We start from the raw sequence: 20,387 nt of genomic DNA on the forward strand, positions 1-20,387 counted from the left end.
CTCTGACAGAGCTCCTCTCTGAGCTGCAGAAGGCAGTAAGGAGGAATGCAGGGGCTCTATTGTTTGTTTGGCTGATTTGCTCCGAGATGCATCTCAATACAGATGACTTATCAGAGCTGTAAAATCAAACTGAAGCCTGCAAAGCAGCAGTGCTCTGCTTTTTAGTAAAAGCCATGACAATCCTAAGAACAAAACTAGTAAGCTAGTAACTTCCAGTTAGTGCAAAATTGATGATTATATTTTGAAAAGTGTGTAACATTCTATGCTGTGTTATTTGTTCAGAGTGTAGGGGTGGGCAACTGCTTCTCCTGATAAAAATCCAAGAGCATAAAAAGGGAGCACATTGAAAAACCTAAACAAACAAAACCAAAGAAAAACCCAACAAACAACCAAAACTACAAAAAGGAAAAAAAACACAAACCCCACAGTCTAAACAAGCTTTTCTATTAACACTAAGGGTTAACAAGCTCAGATGCACTGACTTCTACTGAATTCCTACTGCAGTGAACATTCTTATGCAAGTTTTACCTCTGTTATGTCTTCCAGTCCAAAATGCACATCAAATGTCACCTCCATATCATTTGCTGGAAACAGTGGAGCCCCAGATGTCTGACTCCAACCCAAACCACACAGAACACCAGTAAAGTACTTCCCACTTTTATCAACTCTACACAAAAAAGAAAGAAAACAGTTTCACCAAGAGATGAGGAAACGAACCTCTTATGAAGACAGACTTAAATGAATTTGTCTAAGCCATGCAAAACAAGACGTGTTTGAAAGAAGCTAAAACAATTGAGAGGCATTCACACTCAGTCATACTGGTTTTTAAAAGAAACAGCAATGATACAAAACTGAAGCTCTGGTTATAAAAACATACAAAACATACTAAAAAAAAAAAAATCACACGTAAGCAAAGTAAAGGAAAGCAAGCTTCACTATTTTGAAACTGAAGTCTGCAAATACCAGAATTTCAAGAAAACACAACAGTGACGCCACTGCCAGAGCTCAGCTTATACAAAAATTTACGCAAGTTCCTCTCCTCATGTAGATTTAACATTCCCAGTTTACCATTCCACGTTCCCAGGCTTCCAGCACAACTGTCAGGAGCTGTAATGCCTTATCATGAGAGGAGACTCTGCAGCACCAATTCGTAAGTACATGAACAAGTTGTTTTACCTACATACTACACTAAAACTCATAAAAAAATACCAGGTAGAGAATACATAAAATGCTAAAAGCAAATAAATAATATCTGTCAAAAATTTGTGAGGATCCTAAAGAAAATAATAGGAGACCCACCACTTTAAAATGCACAAATACCTGAGTTCTATTGCAGGAGCAAACAGCATACTGAGGAGTGCAAGCAGGCCATGAATAGGAGGCATCAAAGATGTTTCACCTAAAATCACAGACCCTTGCACCAAAAGAAAAAAAAATTAAGTAACTCTTAAGGAGCATTTAATGAAAATGACACCTCAAAAAGATGTAACACAGAACTACAGTGACATATTTACTCATAGAATTACTTATATAAAACCAGCAGTCTAGAGAAACAATCCAAACTTTTTTATTAGACATTACCAGCTGCAGTTACTGATACATCAGTGGCGACCAAGAGCTGCTGAAAGGGATCTTCTGCACCATCATGGACAACAATGGAGTTTATGCTGTCCTTATGTATGAAAACATTTCTGGGGAAGAAATATTTTCAACAATAAAAAACTCCAAAACTCATAAAAACATGTAAATAAAAAACCATTTTAAATTCACAACAAAAACTCAGAATAGCTGCTTACTGCTAGCAGATTTAAATGACAGTTAATAAATAATCTCCCCGTGAGACAATAATGCACCTTAAAACTACTCTAAGATTTTAAATAGCAATAGCATGTGTATTAATGCAATTCAAGCTTGACTCCTTCAGTGTTTTCAATGAATAAAAATGCTGGAAAAATCTGTAAGAGTAACTAGGTGGTTTCTGCCTAGTTTATTTATTGAAAATAACAGATAAGAACATGACTATACTTCCCAATAAAAGCCTTCTCATACCTGAATTGGGATATTTTGGTCAGACTGTAGCATTTCAACTGGTAAGGACTGAACGGACCAAAAACTGTTACCTTGAAAAAAAGGGAGAGAGAGACATTAGAGTTGGCCAGCACCTGTATCTCTTCAAATCTCAATGCTTTATAAATTAAAGCCAAACATTTCAGCATGTACTGAGCAACACTGAGCTGCTAAATTGATAATATGGCACTTCCATTTCACTCATCTAAAGCAAACTTTGCTTGTTGAGGCAATTCACTAAAATTATCTATTTTCACAGGTGCTGCAGATTCATGACTTTCCTCTTGCTTAAAAACATGAGTCCAGACTTCATAGATCACTAAAGAAAATCAGGTAATTTTATTTATGTGATGAGGTCTTTAATCTTGAAAATATCTCACTTTATGAAGTGGGCAGTTAAACAGGATTACTCCTGTGGATAAATGGAGCATGATTAGGTGTCTGAAAGCCTGACATTTTGTCATGGCTGAAATGTTTGACATGGAACAGGAAAAATAATCAGAATGTAGATGAGGCCCAACTTGTAATCACAATGCAGAACAGGACACACATCTTCCTGTTTTATATTCCAACTTGGAAGTGACTAGATAAACACATTTCTGAGTTTGGCACTGGCAGAGGAAAAGCATCATTACCATCAGTGATGCACCTATCCCAGCTGCTTATGTATCGCTAGCTGATGATACGCAAACACTGTACAGTAAAAACCATGTTTAGATTTTCTTAAAAACTGACAGGGTTGTAAGCTTACTCTTTTGTTATGGCTTATATAATGAAGACTACCATGTACAGAAACATTGCATTCAGCTGTTCAATTTTATCTCTGCTCTGCCTGAGTTCAAAGTGCAGCCTTATTATAAGAGCAGGATCACTTAGGCTGTACTTCAAAACTCTGTTCAAAGCTGCAGCAGACCAGTCTGAAACAGTCACACTATGGCTTTCTACCAACAGAAAGAAGAATGAATGAAATGCATCACATAGAGCTTATTTATTTCTGGTATTTTCAATCTTCATCTCCATTTTAACAATGTGAGAAGCAGGGTCATGTGGTGACAGGCCAAAACCACCACTCAAGTTACCTTATGGGTTGGTGCATCAGATTTCTTTTCAGAAAAGCAGTTCAACAATCTTTCAATAAGATGCTTTTCTTCCTGTCTTGCAGATAAAGGCATTTGCTCTTCTTTCTTTGCTTCATCCAAAAATAATTCCTTGAGCAAATCATGGCTTTGCTACAAAATAATGGAAGTGCTAAAAGCCTTGAACAATTATTTCTTAAAAAATTTTACAAAGAAGATCCTACACAAAGACATACTCGCATATAAAGACAAAAAACAATGTTCTGATGACCCTTCAGATTATATAAAACATCAAAATGGAAGAGAGTTAAAACTATGAAGAAGTTACAGTTTTTCAGAGTTTTAAGTACGACTGAAGCAGTTCAACTGAGGAAATCATTTCCCAAGAAACATCTCTTCAAGAAGGGGTCTCAAAGCAGCAATGCTTTTGGCCAAGAGCTCAGTATGCATTATGCACACATATAAAAATACACTGCCCTATTCAAGTATTAACCTTGCCACTAGTCAAGCTGCAGCTCAGCTGCTCAGGACAGCCAGAACTGAAATAAATCAGAGCAAGACAAGCAGCAGCAGCTCGGTCAGTACATACCTGTGAGTCGTGTGACTCCTCCGCCAGCTCAGCGTGACGCTCCTCGATGAGCACATCCCGAATGTTCACCAGGCCCCTGCGGCCCAAGTGCCGGAACACATCCACGTGCAGGACGCCGTGCACCAGCGAATAAACCTCCACGAGCAGGGTGCAGCCGCTGACCAGCGAGGCAAACCTCTGGCTGGCACTGCAGCTCCACGGCTCCCCGCACACCAGGGATCTGGCAGAGGGACACATCTTGCAGATCTTGAACTCTAAAGCCTAGAGCAGAAACATCGGAAACAGCGCTCGCCTGACTAGAGAGTCAGCAAGGACATATTTCACTCTCTCAACAAACTGTCTGAATTAATAACTATAAATTATTTCGTAATTACTGTGGTGGCTTTTGTTAACTCCTAGGGCTGCTGTAAAGCTACTGGCATTAATTCCTACTCCATCACTGCCAACACATGACAGCTCATATATCTTCAATATAGTACATAGCTGCTAAGGAGTCAGAGCAAACAGTGCATAAAGGACAATTTGATAGTAATTCACTATTCACAATGAAATCTTAGGAGCACAGAGATCTCTTCTCTGGAAAAAACTTTAGTCTACAACTGTTTTCAACTAAGGTAACAGAAAACTTGGTAAGACCACTACGGCTCTTCTGTCCCTGGCAGGCAAGAGTAATAAAGTTCCCATGTCCACAGTCACTATCTGTAATTTATGTCTTTGAATGAATTTACAGCAGAAACCCTGGGTTTTTTTCAGCTAGTCATTAAAACTGGTCATTGAAAGATCAGGCCTGAAGCAGAAATACATTTCCATTTTGTATGTGTGCAGAAAATACAAAAAAGGATGCTTCTGGCCAAAATTTTTTTTTTTACATCAATTTCTAAAGAAAACCAAACAAAATTAGCCCTGTCAAGATCAAATCTTATTTCTGCTGGTCCATTCCTAATTTTCATAATTAAATGCTTCTGAAAATACAGTTAGTATGACACAACTGTTTCTAGTAGCTTAAAAATATGTGAATGAGTACTGAAAAACTGAATTAAAGTATAGTTACTTTATTTGTAAACATAGCTCAAGAGAATTATTTCTCTGAAAAACCAGCTATAAAATCCCTCTAATTTGTGTCAAAAGATCACTAGATCTATAACACTCATATAACACTCATCAAGAAAATTCTGTCTGAAAAGATCCCAGGAAAGCCAGCAGTTCAGAGAATAGCAAAGCAGCATGAAAAAAAACCCCACAGATTTACAAAATTAGAATTTCTCTACAATTAAATACAACATAGCTCAATTACACACAAGAATTTCTCCTCTGTAAATACACCTCTGGAATGTTACTAGTGAAGGTGATTTGAAGGTACTTCCATCAGCAAAATATGTATTATTAAAGTATTATTCTGAAAAGCATCCTGACTTGAAGTTCACTCGTTTGCCAGGCCAGACACAAAAATATCCAGCAAGCCACAACCAACAGCGTCACCCTTACCTGGAAAGGAAGCCCTTGAAGACACTTTGGAATCTCTTTTAGTTTATTTAAAGGCACTTCTGATCTATTGCCATAATCCACAAAAAAAACCTGGAAAAAGAATCAAGAGTATCTGCAAAGATTCCACAACATTAAAAGTGCTACCTTTAGTGGCAAGAAAAGTCACTACATAAGTTTAAAAATTACAGTACAACACAAATCTTATCAAGTCACATGGAAGCAAATTCAAAGTCTAGAAAGCATGCAAATGAAGTCATGTCAAAAAGAATACATCATATTTTATCACATCTATTATTTGATCCCTTGGTGTTACTATCTGTTTGTAATGCAAATATTCCCCTAAATCTAGAAAAGGCAAGTTTCTCTGAAAGACTCTAAATTCTCTCCCCACATTAAGATTTGGATAACCTTACTTCTTCAGTGAGAGATACTACCAAAACTGCTTTTAGCTAAGCAAATGTGAACATGTACTCAGTGACTGTTTATAAATTCAAATGAGAAAGTGATGAGATTAGCACTACTATTCACTCATTTTTCATGACTTTAAACCATGACAATATTCAGTATTAACTCTACAGTGGTGACACCCAGACAGATTAAGAAATAAAAGGAATTCAAAGGCCAATCTTAAAAAAATTTAAAAATCTGTCTTAAAATTTCTGATCAATATTGAAAATCAATACCAATCTTGAACGTGGCACTAATTTCCATTACTCATATCAGCACAAAGAGTCAAAATACCCAGATGCATTTGTTGGTGATCTAGAACTCAGCAGCATAAACACCGTTCCAAAAAAAAGCCACGTTTTCAGATTCACTGGAGGTTTTAGTCTTTATTTTACTTCATTCTGCAAGAGCTTCTCAATTTAATACTAAAAATTCCCATGTTCTGTGAAAGAAACATATTCATCTATTCTGGCCAGAGTGATTTGTAGAAAAAAATAAATAAAAAAACAGGCAGCAAAGCTCCAAGATTGTTAACCCAATTACATGCTACCAATTCAATATGACACAGCACGTTACCTCAGCAAGATCCCCGTGAATATACAGGACATGAGCTCTGTAGTATCCTCTCTTTCCCAGATAAGTGAATGGTGCCAGACAAAGCACATCTACACATGGAGGCACTGCTAAATCCATCAGGTTCTGATAGTCAATTTCAGCACTTAGAGCCCGGAGTACAGCTGTGTTTTTTTCATCTGTCCTGTAACCCCAGAAGTGTCCAACTTCTACTACCTGCAAGTATAAAAGTTAGACAATAACATATTTCATATTATTCTTCCTCAAATACAAACCACATCTCAGCCAAATACATGAACACACTCCTACTCCTGACACAACAGTTCACACACTGCAACAGTGTAGTGAAGCATTTCTGACTCATAATTTGTTTTTTTTTGGAAAATGTTTATTTTCTGCACTATTGCAACACACTTTTAATCTAAAGAGATTCTGAGATAAGCATTACTAAAATACAGGCACTGGTTTCATTTTCCTAAACCAAGTTAACATACAGAAAATACAAGATAGACAGTTGACTAGAGAGGTGCACAGATTTGGTGCACCTTTTTTTATTAGTGACAGAATACCAATCAGCTACATGTGCCAGCACATCAGCAGTGTCACTGTTATGATGAGCCATACCTTAGGGAACTGGTGAGAACATACACCTATTTAAAGCAAATTAAATAAAGCAAGTCATCTTTTGAAATGCCTATTCAAACTTTATATTGAATGCTTGTGATAAAAAACAATTTACAATCATTAAAGCTCACATATTACAACAGAAGTAGCATAGACAGCCAAGTGACTGCAATGTATCTAATCAAATTCATTAACAATTTTTTATCCAAGAGATTTAGCTGACTGAAAGGAGGAAAAGACTCTTTTCTCCACTTGCAAAACTTGCCACTACTAACAAGAGCTGTTTTAATACTTTATCTTATCATTTCCCCTAGCTCAGTGGTTTGAATGTTTTTATTATTTCTATTTCAGCAGCATGTATACTGGTATTACTCTAGCAATGCCAATGAAGATGATTAGCAAAACGAATGAAGATGATAGCTAACATAAGATTTAAAAATCCCAGCTTCAGATTTCAGAAATATTTGTATATACATAGAATTTTCCCCTAATGCACTTCTATGCATGAAATGTTTTTTCTGAATGAGCATATACTACCATTAATTGATCTCATTTCTCATATGTACATTTTCTGAAGAAAACCAGCAGTTATCAACCAGGTAAATGGCCCAAATACCTTCTGATTTTCATTTTTATAGTTTACACAAGTATTTTACCTCTTCCATTAATCCTCTTTACATTTATGTCTACTTCCAGCTAACATTTACTGCCAGCAAACCCCACAAATTTTGTGAAGTGCAAACATGTGAGTACTGTTTAACAAAGAACTACTAAAAATAAGACTAAGAATATTCCCCACACTTCTTACAGATACCTCTGCACTAAAAACATTATCAGTACCCAATATTTTAACATAAGCTTGTCAGATATTAATCTCTGCTAAGCTATCTAGGTACTAATTATTAGATATGACCTACTTATATATAACATTCCTACCTCTGTTACCCTGATGGACAGAAAACGACTTGGGATCATCTTTGACATTTGTAAATCACCAAATAAGATTTTCACTGGCTCCACTGTCTGCTTCTGACAATCCACATTTACTCTAAAATGGAATGAAGATGCAAAATACTTCACTCACAAGAGAAAACTCAAGAGGATTAATTTTTTTGCTTTCATCTGCTTCCCAAGGTATCCCTAGGGCACATTTATGTACTTAATTATTTTTATTTAGAAATAAATAAATTCAATTAGAACACAAAATGACCACACAGAACCAAATTACTGCAGAGTAACTTTTTCAACTACAATATAACCAAACACAGAAAGAAACATATCAGGGCACAACTCTGCCATCACTTTATTAGAAATTGAAAAAAAATCAGGTTAAGTAGTGAGGCTTTTTGTGATAGCATTTTCTTCTAAGCTTATTTTTTAAAAACACAGTATACAAAAACACAAACATAAATTCAGCAAATTTTTATAGAAAAATATGTATATATAAATAAAAATAAAGTATTTCTTTTACTTGACAAAAGATAAGAATTTTAAGTCTTTCAGGCTAGGACACTTCACTTCCTCAAGAGCCAATTTTCACAAAGATTTTAAGTGCTGTTTTGGGCAAAGTGAAGGTGCTAAAATATTTTAATAAAAGCTAAGTACAATCAACTGGAAGTAAAATACTCACCTGTACTTTAACCTTCTCAGTTCATTCCTGCCCTCCTATTCTAGATTTCTGTTTTAAAAATACTGAAATGGCTGCAGACTAATCAGGAGCTAGGCAGAATGCCATTTTGTCAGGTTACTTGTATGACCTGAAGCTCAGAATCACAGCATACACTAACACTGGAACAAACGTGCCAGATTTTCCGAGCAAAAGCAGGTGTGGACCAAAGAGAATCAATATATTGCATTTCTCAGCATTATTTCCTATTATGTTGTTACACCTCATGTCCTTATGTTTCTTCACTGTTTCTTTTGTTAAACTCTGTCTCTCTCTCTCTTTCTCTTTTGTCCCCAAGTGCTACTCCTTATTCACTTTGGTTATCACAATCCCCACATTGTCTCTATCAGGAACAGAAATAACTGTGTACATCCACATTTTCATATGGCAAAGGAAAATGGAATAGAATATTGGGGGGTGGGAGGGAGATGACTGCACACTTGGAATTGTCATGAACAGCAAAATACCTTTAACTATAAAGAAATATTTAAAATAATCATCTTATTTCTAGCCCTGTGAAAACATTCTGCTTAGACAAAGTTTACATCTGTTTTTTGAAACTAATTTTTCCTTGGTGACACTTACAAGAAAATTCCCACCGAATCCAGCAAACCGCATTTTGCTGCAAAGAAACACATTTTACATATGCAATACAATTACCTTAAAAATTCTAAACCTGCAGCTGCTGCATCTTGCACTTGTCTTCTGATATCCTCTGGATGATGAACACACAGCTCAATAGGAATCTTCAGCTGTGACATCTTGACTGCCAGGTACACTTCAGGAAGAACCTTAAAAATCTCCTTCGGATTACGGGAGAACTCTACAAAAGCCCTGTTTACAAAAAAAAAAAAATTCTCCCCATCTTTATCTTAGCAGACAAGCACACAGTAAAAGGTAGCTTCCTCACAGGCTCTGCTTTAATGTACCTTAAAACTTTAATCATGATGGTGATAAGAAAACTTTCTAACATTATCACCAGCACATGCTAAATTTAATGCAAATAGAATGTGAAAATATATGTGAATAAGGGAGGCATTAAAGGCTGGAAAAGGAGTAAGAAGTGTTACACAAATTCAACTTTGGGCAGCTATAGGCTGAAATTAGTCAGATTATCAGCTCAAAAAAGCCATCAGACTGTACAAACGAGCTAAATTCAGCATAACAGACAGAAATAAATACAGACAGATAAGCTGCAATTAAGGCCCACTGTTAGAGAACAGAAGAGACAAACCAGAAGGCTCTACCTCAGCTAGCTTATCTAATGTTATTCCAACCAATGTACAACAGACTTCAAAACCACCTTTTTAACGCCAACCAACACATTAAAAGTAATTTACTGATTCCAAAGAGAGAATCTGTCAGTACATCACTGCAAAAGAAATTGTTTACTGGATTTGTAACTGAGAACAAAAGGCAGAATACTTTATTTTACACTCACCTTGTACCATTGTAGGAAATAGATTTTACTTGCCCACACTGTCTAAGCAGTGACTGCAACTGTTTATGGTATATATATCCATAGGGAGGAATGTTCTTCAGCTGTAAAGAAAAAGATGTTAAATTTGGATACATTCACTTGCTTTGATGCATTTTCAAGTCCACCTAAACAGTTAGCTTTCTCCTTCACTTGAGCTGCAATATTATGCACAATCTGAACTCCAACGAATTCCGTAAGTGCCAGATACTATAGTACATTCAAGAATCTCAAAAGACAATAAAAAGCACCATTTTGCTGCTAATAATGCCCTACTACTTCAAACCAGTAGACAAACTATAAATGGAGCAAATTAATTCGTAATTATATATATTAACTTGGTATTTGTTACAAAAAGCTGTCTAGTGTCTCTTGACTTTGCATGGAACAGAAAACACTGGAATGCTATGATTCTTTTTCCACAATGGGGAACTATATCCTGTACAGTATGCACAGCCTGGGAAGCTGAAGGACCTACAGCTCCTGCATATCCTGGCAGACCCATCACATACTGAATTACTGAGCTATGGTGGGACAGCTTGCACAACTGCAAAGCTCTCTCACATGGATATACACCTCTTAGGGATGACAAAGAGCAATCTCCTCTTCTTTCTTGTGCAGAGGTGTAATTTCAGTGTAAGCTTTCACAACTATTAACATGCAACTACAGTCACATGTCCATTTCACTAACTTTTTCTTAATAATACCTCATAGGAGATCTTGATTTAATACAGAATCATGAACTCCTAATTAGCAAATTCAGACTTTGAACTATTTTTCAGAGCCTATGCAACTGTCTGTTCTTTTCTTTGGCTCTTACAACTTTAGACAGGAAAAATCAGATTATTTTTTCATAATGTTCCTATACTTTGAAGCTACAGCACTAAGATCAGCTGCTGGTCAAAACCATGGTCTAGGTCAGACTGCAGAAATTGCCTCAAGGGAAGATAATTTAAAGAGATCAGAGAGTGGGAGGTTTAATTGTCTTTTATATCTTCAGCACACCATCAGGAGCAGTATATGGCTGTAAGAATCTCTCCAAGTGAGAGCTTGCAAGATGATCACTTACAATGCTGAAGACACAGCAGCTACTTCTTCCAAGGTAACAAGCAGCTAATATAAGAGCAGACCAAGAGTTAAATACATTAAAAGTAAGTAGCTCTTTAAATCTACCAATTCAATATTAATCAATGCTGCTGTGGCAAGACAAGTCTTTATTCCACAAGACTGAGTGTTGTATTTTGCTTCAATATCCTTAAATAGTATGGAGCACAAAAAAAACCCTTGTCAACAAGATTTTCTGACTCTCCCTCCTTTGTATCTATTGTCTCTTGTGACAGTGAAGTCTGTTCTTTGAGGCTCATTGGTAGATGTGATTTCTTTGAACACAGGTCATGGCTGTTTTACAGCGTTATACTTAGTTCAGATACACAAACATTTTCTTAGTTTAGACTGCACAATCTTTCAAAATCAACACAGCCATTTTAAACCTGCACATATGCAATCAGCTGAAAAGTAATTTAAAGATAAAAAGCAATTTACAAGATAAAAAAACCCCAGTGTAACACCTGAGTAACCTTAAAACAACAAACACGTATGCCATGCACTAACAAGGAGGCGATTACACAAAAAGTAACACTGAAGTTGCAACACTACATGAACTGAAGTCCCAGGAAAAAGTACCCTTGATAGCTCTGCTCTATTTTTCCAAGTTTTTTTTTAGTTTGATGAAAGTTGTTTGCCTGTACAAGACTAGCAATCAAATGTACAGAGGCAGTTCTCAGGAATTCTTTCAAAATTGCCCACCTACACAATGTTTATTGTATTGAAAGAAAGGAAGGTGGGACAGACTTCACCAAGCAAGGATCAGAGTAGGTAATTATTTCTCTCCTTGCCCAAGTCAGAACAGAACTTGAAAATAGCACCCAAACACTTCATATTTCTGTTACTTGATTCTTAATTAAAGTCATTCACCCTCTGAACATACCATTACAGTGGTTTTTGGATCCTTGCCAGCAAGGTCTTTCATGGCAATTTCTTCATTACATTTTCCAAAAGTACAGTAGTTTGGATAGAAAGCACCAGCTATTACCACCTGAAATCAAGAAAATATTTTGTGAAACACAGCAGATTTTATTCAGTTTCTTGAAATGAGATACACTGGTAACATATAGAGACACCAACAGATCTTCATATGAATATTTTTTCCTGTCTCTGTTCAGGAATTACTTGAACTGGAGACTAAACACAAATTCATACAAATTCTTAAAAATATTATTTTGTGAAAAGAGTTCAATTTCTGGAACAATTCTACAACATTAATGTTTTTCAATGCAGACTTGCTCTATTCTATTGGTTGAAAACTGTAATTGTTAGTTCTGGTTTCAAGAGCCTAAATTTAAACAAATTCACACAAAATAGCTACAGGTAAATTGTTCCGTTTTCAGGCTGTATCTTAAAATGTTCAACAATTCAGCTCCAAGAAGCTCACTGTTTACACAGTTAAAACAATTGCCACTGAAATGATAAATAGATCTGTGAAAATAAAAGCACTGCTAATGAGTCCAAATAAGACAAGTAATTTAACTGGAAATGAGACAAAATAGCTAAACATAAAATGCCCGGCACCCCCTCCCCACTAGCTAACCAAGCCAGTGTTCAAATAAAACACCTCAAGCAAGGGATAATATAATTTTCAATTAACTAACATTAGCTGTCCTTCTACATTGTCAATACACTGCCAAAAATTGTTGTTTTTTTAATCCAAAATTGCTACATCCACAGAGAATTCTGGAAAATAAGAGTAATACTAGTTCATTAATATTATGAATTGAAAATTATGAAAATTGATATGAAGATTCAACTGCAATTTTTGTAGACAGCAGATCTTTATGACAATAAAGCATTACCTGCAAGATGAAGCGTTGTTTGCACACATATTCCTGGTCCACAGCAGATGGCTGAGCTTTAACATGCATGTTTAATGCACTGACTCTCCTTTTCAAGTTGTGAAATAACTCCGCCACCTGAAATTTCATCTCTAAGTTACATTTTAAGTGGATCAAATCCAGCCACAAACTGAAATAAAATCTGTTACTTAAAGTCTGAAATGACTGGGTAAACTCCCCTTTTCAGGTGACTGGTAAGCATTTCACCAACATACTGCTCAGCACCTTTAAAGTTGGAAAATAATTCCAGTACTGTGACTCAAGCAGTTTTCCCAAAATCTCCTTATAAAGAACTACTCTGTAGTCACAAAGCGTATTATGCATATATGATACAGAACAAAATTAAGAAATTAATTAACCTTTTACAAGATTATATTCTCTATTTACATCATTTTAGGTTTGTATTTTAGGAGGAAAAATCTTGCTAATAACCTGGAATTCTGCACCCAACTGCAGCAGTGACCATGCTGCACCGTCAGTTTAGCAGACAACTCTGATTACTGTGAGAGAAATCAAACTTATGCCCTCTAGCTGAACACATTTCAGCCATCTTCAGCATTTCCAAGAAATTCCCACAAGCAACCACTGGTCCTCCAACTACATACAGTGAATGCCTTCCCTCTCCCAAATAGTTCTGGAGCAGATGTACAAAGCCCTGTCCACACAACTTTTTTGTAGCTGCATTTCCCTTTCCTTTCAGCTGCTGGCAGTTTTAGCACACTACCAGAACAACCATTGCCAGAAAGGACCCCCCACAACTGACTCAGTTCTGCAAACTCACTTCCACAGAAGGGATTATGAAATTAGGATCTTTAGGTGCAGCAAATAAAAGCCCCCAAATTTTACTAAGTGTTAAGTGAAGGTGACCATTCTAAACTCGCTATGTATTCTGTTGTTCACAACCTCTTCCAGCATTATCTGAAACTGAGAGGCTGCCTTGTGAGACTGACTATTCCATTGTCCAGTTTTACAAAATTTGCTTTTGTCTCTTTTTTCGTTGTTATCACATCTCCAAGTCATAAAACTATTGTCATTTCTTATCCAGATGGTTGCTCTCTATCAAATTCTATTTTTATTTCCTGTGCTTTCTGAGCACAGGCCCTGCACTGCTCATGCCAAAGATATCAAATGCTGAAATAATGACCAAGACCATTCTGCTGATCAATTACTCAACAATCCTACTTAATTTGATATATTGAGGGGAAAAATAAGCTTGAAGCCCATTGTGATGCTGAGTTTTCATTAATTGCTGCAGTAATGTTAGCAACAAGTCCCACAGATTCTCAAGTCCAGGCCTCAGTATGTAACTGTATTTGCTCAGAGTCTTCCCAGCCAGAAGAGAGAGGTTATTTAACAACAGACAGCAGTCACACCACAACCAGTGATCTGAGGAACCTACAAAATTAGCAAATAATACTGCAGGTTTCTTAAAAATATTTTTAATGTTAAGCAGTTAATAATTTAGCCACTCTGTTTATCCTAACAAAATTCCTTTCATCTAAATTCCTACTTTATTTTAAGAAAACAAACATCTATATATATTGATAAGATACATACACAGTTGGTTTACTCAAGATTTTAACATTTACAAAGAATGAGCAAAGTCTTTCTGCTCATAAAAACTACAACCTATTTAATCTTACCTCTTTGATCTTGTTTATATGAACACAATTAGATCGACCCCACTCAAGCTCTTCCTGTAAAACAAAGTTAAAACTTTTTTTCTTCTACTGCTAGTAAACTTTATCTCACATTCTTCTGCGTGGACACAAACAATAGTTACATACAGCAACAGAAGAATTTAATAATGTTTCACAGCTCTGCAATCACACTAAGCATGATGACATGTATGAAAATGTAAGACAGTTATGTATTTGACTACAACTATACTTTCGTTATCACCAATGCAGCTGTGGGTCACCTGACCTTTCCATGATCAACCCACAAGTCCAACTGCTCTGTGCTGCTACTAAAAAATCTACTTTAACGTTCACACCTAGAGAATAACAGGAATGCTATGGTTTGGAAAGACCTCCAAGATCCTCAAGTCCAACCACTGACCCAGCACTGCTGAGTCCAGAACAGAATCATGTCCCCAAGTGCCACACCCACATGCCATCTGAAGAAGTCCATGGACGGTGACTCTACCACTTCTCTGGGCAGTCTGCTGCAATGTTTTCAGTGAAAAAAATTTTCCTAATTCCAATCTAAACCTCTCCTGGTGCAACTTGAGTCCATTTTCTCTGCTTCTATCACTTGGGAGAAAGGCCAACCCCCAACTCAACCTCTTTTCAGGCAGCAACAAAGTCTCCCCTGAGCCCCCTTTTCTCCAGACTAAAACCTGCCAGCTCCCTCAACAGCTCCTCACCCTGGAGGTTTGTTCTCCAGACTCTTCACCAGCTCCACTGTCCTTCTCTGGACATGCTCCAGCACCTCAGTGTCCTCCGGTATTTTCTATACAGGATCCAAGGTGTGACCTCACCAGTATAGGGGGGGAAAAATCCTTGTCCTGGTCCTGCTGGCCACATTACTGCTGAGACAAGCCAGGATGCCACTGGACTTCTTGGTAATCTGGGAACACTTACAAAAAACTCAGGACTGCTTTCTCTATGTGCACAGCTTTGTCAGACACCCTGGCTACTTGTAACACAGTGTATGTTATGCATTGGCAATCACAAAAGATACTATACTCTGAAAGAACAGGGGAAATAAAAAAGGTTTTATCTCGTACACACAAAAGAAGGGCTGGAGGCAGTTACTGGGGGCATGCTACTTGTTTTTGTGACTGATGCACTTAAACATCTTCCATCTTTCAGGGTTTTCTGAGGGGGCAGAAATATGTGTATGTAAAAAAATATAGATACTTATGCACAATGAAAGTATTTCTTTCAACTACAGCTCAATTTCCCTTTTTAGGCTGGATTTCAAACCCTCTGGCCACTGTTGATTCATCTGGGGAAGGAGCTAACATAGGGGATTTTCTTCAAACAACTCTGTGCTGGATTCAAATGCTCATTTTCTCTCAAAGTCTAGCCTATTTATGTATGAAAATTCATAATTATTATAAATAAACATCGCTAACAAAAACTTCTTACTTTTCATATTTACTATGAAAAAAAATTCCAGCACTTAAGTCACCAACCTTGAATGAAGAGTAAGAAAAAGTTTAACTAACCTTGGCATTTCTCAGCTTCCCTTTTTCTTTGCAGGCCTGCCATGCCTAAGAAAAAAATGGTGTAGTATTCAGATACAAAATTTAATGCTTCAGTAATAACTATTACAAATATTAAGGTGACATTTAAAACTATACACTTTTTTTTTCACATCAGTACTGAAGGTAATTTTTTAACAACAGGCTGTCCACCTGGCTTTATGAGAGGAAATGGACGGAGAGTTAAAGCACATGCAAATATCCACAAATTATTAGAACAATTTGGATGCTTTAATTTGACACTGTAATAAAGCAGATTATTTTCAAAACCATTTTTTTTCTCCTTGCTTTGGGATAAAAGCAGTGAAATGACTGATTCAGGTAAGTTCTGATGCAAATGCCTCCCAGAAAACAGGGCTGAAAGAGAAATTAAAATACCCAGCATATTAATGAAAATTACTTCACTATTAGGCAGCTTATGACAGATGCCTGCAGAATCCATTTCTAGTTTGACAGCAAGCCACCTCATAATACAATAATCCAGCTTACTGGGGACACTGACTACATGCAAGGTTGAACAGCCAGACTGCACTTCGTTGTCTTGATAGAAAATAAGTAATCTAATCTGAACCAAGGAGTTTAGAAACAAACTTGCCTGAACCTACATGTTTTTTTCTGATACTCAGCTATTCAAAACAAAGCTTTCACACCACTCAGACACAGAGACACTTCACTGGAAGCTCTGTCTGAATGTTTGTGTTTATTCTCCAGGACAACATACTGTTTTATAGAAACAGCATCTTCAGATGAACAGGTGATAATTACCAGGTGACACAAGGGAAATATGTAACAGGATATAGGGAATTCACAAAACATTCTTTTTGAGCCTCAGGATTAGTGGATACATGTGCCATACATGCCCATGAGTGCTTCAAAATATTCTAACAGCAGAGTTGAAAAAAAAAAAAAGTCAGTTTTGACCAAAGGGTAACATGCTCAAAAAAAAAAAAAAAAAAAAAAAAAAAAAAAAAAAAGAATAAATTAAATCAGCAGCTGAAAATTTTGGACTCTCCAGAAGATTACAAAACACACCAGAGCATGCATTAAATAAAATGCTGGAATTTGAATAGCAAGTTCCTCTAGCAGAAGCCTTTGCTGTGCTGTACCAGCTCTGGCTCTACCTGGAGGAATTGACCCCTGTCCATGGTACTGAGCCACCAAACAGCCAGGAGCACCAAAAATGACATTTGCACAAAACCATCCCAAAGCCAAAGCTAAGAAGTTTGGAGAAAGGTCACCAAATTCATTCTGTACTAGAATTTAGCAGTCCAAACTGTCTTTGGTTAAAAACTATCTACAAACATCACCACATCCCTGGCATTTCATATTTGGCTATTAGAGACAATTGAAACTTTACACAGTTGGACAAAGAATGCAAAAAAACATTAATATGCAGCTATCAGTAATGTGAAGTTTTTAACAACGACTAAGTAAAAATGCTTCACTGATCCTACAAAAGTGAGATCCTTCATCCTGGTCTATCAGATTTCACTGAAACCTAAGCTGGAACAAAAGACTTACCCTAAATGCATTCAGAATTGCAATACAGTCACTCCTACTATTTCCAGCAAAAAACATTTTTTTCCTGTCAATAGGAACAAAAACTATTAGCAACAATATGCTTTTCAAATATTGCATGTATTACGCAGCTCAGCAATACCCTCCATGTCTTTAATAAACATGATCAATACACTTATTGTAATTACTTGTTGTTATTCACATCTGCTTGTTGAAGGAGATGCTCTGTATGAGCAGGATAATAATAACTAATTGTACTTGCTATTTAAAGAACCATTTTAATAGACATTGCCACATGGGAAAGGCAAAGCTGAAGAACCAAGCCTTGTGCTTAGGAGACAGTGAGTTAGCTCTGTGATTTACGTTCCCAAATAAATAGATTCCAGGGTCAGCTAACTGGAAAAGCTTCTTTTTGCACTGCTTGGCATTTTAACAGAAAATCAGACTCACGAAATGGAAAATTATATTGAGCGATCAACTCTGCCCTCTGCTCTCAAATGTAGTTAGGAAGTTATAAAACATCTGGGGCACTACCTGTATGCATCAACATGCTTTTTGAAAGGTACTGCAAAAAAATTCCGCGAAGACAGTGCTGCAGCTACAACAAAAACAAATCAAAATTAAAACCTGCAAATTGTTTGGTTCTAGAGAAGTGTTCTCACATGTTCTTCTTTCAGTTACCTATAATGAGGCATTCCTCTAAGCAACCAAAGACATGCCCAAGGACTATCAATTTTCCAAGATGCAGGTCCACTGGCAACTGTGTCAATACTGTTCCTAAGAAAGTCAGCTCACCATCATGCAGATTTTCTTCTGTTTGCACACAGGTTGTAAGTGCTCCAAGCTAGAGAAATTAAAATGTATTCACTTGTAAAAGCTGACTAAGTACACCTAAGACAATTTTTAAAGCCTGGCACTTTTGAAACCAAAGCCTGTAACATATCCTGGATATAAAAGCAAGCTACAAATGATGCAAATATTTACTTCTTATGCAGTTTGGAAAAAAGTTTAATGCAATGAAATGAAGATTCTCCCTTATCATCTTTATAACTGAAAATCAAAATCACCATCCTCATTGTACAGGTGAGAAGGGAATCTTCAGGCTGACTTCCATAAATCACACCTTGTAAGAGTCTGATTTATTACTTATTTATAAACAATGTCACTTACAGAGTTTATTTTTTGTCTATTTCTCTGTTCTTTCTCACCACAGATGCTAGTCCTCAAAGAGTATCCTTACTCTCTGATGAAATTACAATCGTGTTTTAAAGATGTAACTACAGAAATTATGCTCAAAAGGATGGTAACCCAACAACAGACCAAGGAGTGAAAGATTCTCTAGACACAGTTCATATCTGAGGTTCCAGTTAAGACTACTACTACCTTAAATACAAAGAAAACCACTTCTGCATTACATTCCTATTACCTTGATTTTAACAACATTAAAAGGAAGCCTACCTCTTTCAGCTGAACAATTGTGCGTTCAATGTCACCTGCACTGGGTGGAGAAAGAGCTGTTGCCAGCAAGGCTTTTGGTTCCCCCATATCAAGCTTCTTTAATTTTAAGACTGTAGCTCCTAATGGACAATGCTGAAGGGAGGACAAGATTATTGTTACTCTCCCCTCATGGGAAGTGTAACAAAGTGTTCTATATGAAAAGTAAGTTTACAATTTAGCAAAATCTGAAGTTAATTGTGTACAACAAGGGTTTGTTTTCTTTTGAGTAGATTGCTTATTTCTAATCTACATCAATGTTACTGCTATAATGTATCTCCTTCTATAAGGAAACTATGTGGAATGATCTTTGTCAAACAGTTATAAGTTTGAATTCTAATAATTGCTATTAGTTATTAGTAACTATTCCAATCATCTTCAGAAAGTAAAGCAAAGTTTCTCTGCTATGACTACGTGCATTAAAGAAAACCTAATCCTAAACCCAAAAGCCTTACCAGCATCTCAGGGTCTGATTTCTCTGGAATACAGTCTGCCCAGAAGTCCTTGCATATGAGCCTGTAACAACAGCCTTTGGAAACACGTCCAGCACGACCTTCACATAAAAGAACAAATCACCAATTTGTAAATTGCACAAGTTTTTTCCAAACCCATCCATCTACAAACCCTCTGGGCAGTTGAGCAGCACATGACAGCTGATGCTGCAGGCTGAGCAGTGTTCTGCTCTCATGCAGCAGACAGGCCCAGAGGACACAGAAGGGAAGGACAAAAAAATTTTGCTTTCATAGGAGCAGTAACTAACAAAAGAATTACATAACTATTTCACTCAAATACCTCTTTCACATAACTGTCCTCAAATCAACAGCCATTTTTCTCAGTTGAACAGGCATTTCCTATTTGACTCTACAGCTAGAAAACAATCTTCAATATAAACAACTTTTAAGCTACAATGATAAACAGTGAAACATCTTTATGATCCACTATTTACAGAAAACCCAATGATTCAGAAGTCTATCTTCACAAATCCAAACACCATTCACTTCAACCCACTAAAGGGTACTCCTCTCTGTGGGATATTCCACTAGAGAATCAGGCCACATTTTTAAGTCACATGCACAACAAGCCCAAGTCTTCTACACAAAATGCTACTTCTACTGGTTGTACATTGGCTGATTGTTGTGACCTCTAGTGACTTGGAACCAAATGGAAATAAATCTGTATACTGGGGTTCATGGGCTCACAGCAAGGTCTTGA

General features: G+C 36.7%; 1 protein-coding gene across 3 annotated transcripts in view; it reads right to left on the reverse strand.

The window, feature by feature from the left end:
- TDRD9 (tudor domain containing 9) overlaps window positions 1-20,387 on the reverse strand; it is a 68,486-nt gene that overhangs the window by 5,121 nt on the left and 42,978 nt on the right. For 2 of the 3 annotated variants that reach the window (XM_053946785.1, XM_053946784.1), the window contains exons 14-33: window positions 19,631-19,728; window positions 19,140-19,271; window positions 18,363-18,525; window positions 18,216-18,279; window positions 17,685-17,748; window positions 16,128-16,172; window positions 14,596-14,649; window positions 12,914-13,030; window positions 11,992-12,099; window positions 9,969-10,069; window positions 9,188-9,361; window positions 7,798-7,909; window positions 6,241-6,453; window positions 5,218-5,307; window positions 3,733-3,993; window positions 3,147-3,296; window positions 2,050-2,120; window positions 1,582-1,691; window positions 1,321-1,414; window positions 529-667 (exon numbers count right to left, since the gene is read on the reverse strand). In XM_053946785.1, coding sequence (XP_053802760.1) covers window positions 529-667; window positions 1,321-1,414; window positions 1,582-1,691; window positions 2,050-2,120; window positions 3,147-3,296; window positions 3,733-3,993; window positions 5,218-5,307; window positions 6,241-6,453; window positions 7,798-7,909; window positions 9,188-9,361; window positions 9,969-10,069; window positions 11,992-12,099; window positions 12,914-13,030; window positions 14,596-14,649; window positions 16,128-16,172; window positions 17,685-17,748; window positions 18,216-18,279; window positions 18,363-18,525; window positions 19,140-19,271; window positions 19,631-19,728 — 2,360 coding nt within the window. The remainder of the gene's footprint in view (window positions 1-528; window positions 668-1,320; window positions 1,415-1,581; window positions 1,692-2,049; window positions 2,121-3,146; window positions 3,297-3,732; window positions 3,994-5,217; window positions 5,308-6,240; window positions 6,454-7,797; window positions 7,910-9,187; window positions 9,362-9,968; window positions 10,070-11,991; window positions 12,100-12,913; window positions 13,031-14,595; window positions 14,650-16,127; window positions 16,173-17,684; window positions 17,749-18,215; window positions 18,280-18,362; window positions 18,526-19,139; window positions 19,272-19,630; window positions 19,729-20,387) is intronic. The other variant, XM_053946786.1, reaches the window with a different exon arrangement.

Source organism: Vidua chalybeata, chromosome 6 (assembly GCF_026979565.1).
Source record: "Vidua chalybeata isolate OUT-0048 chromosome 6, bVidCha1 merged haplotype, whole genome shotgun sequence".
NCBI lineage: Eukaryota > Metazoa > Chordata > Aves > Passeriformes > Viduidae > Vidua > Vidua chalybeata.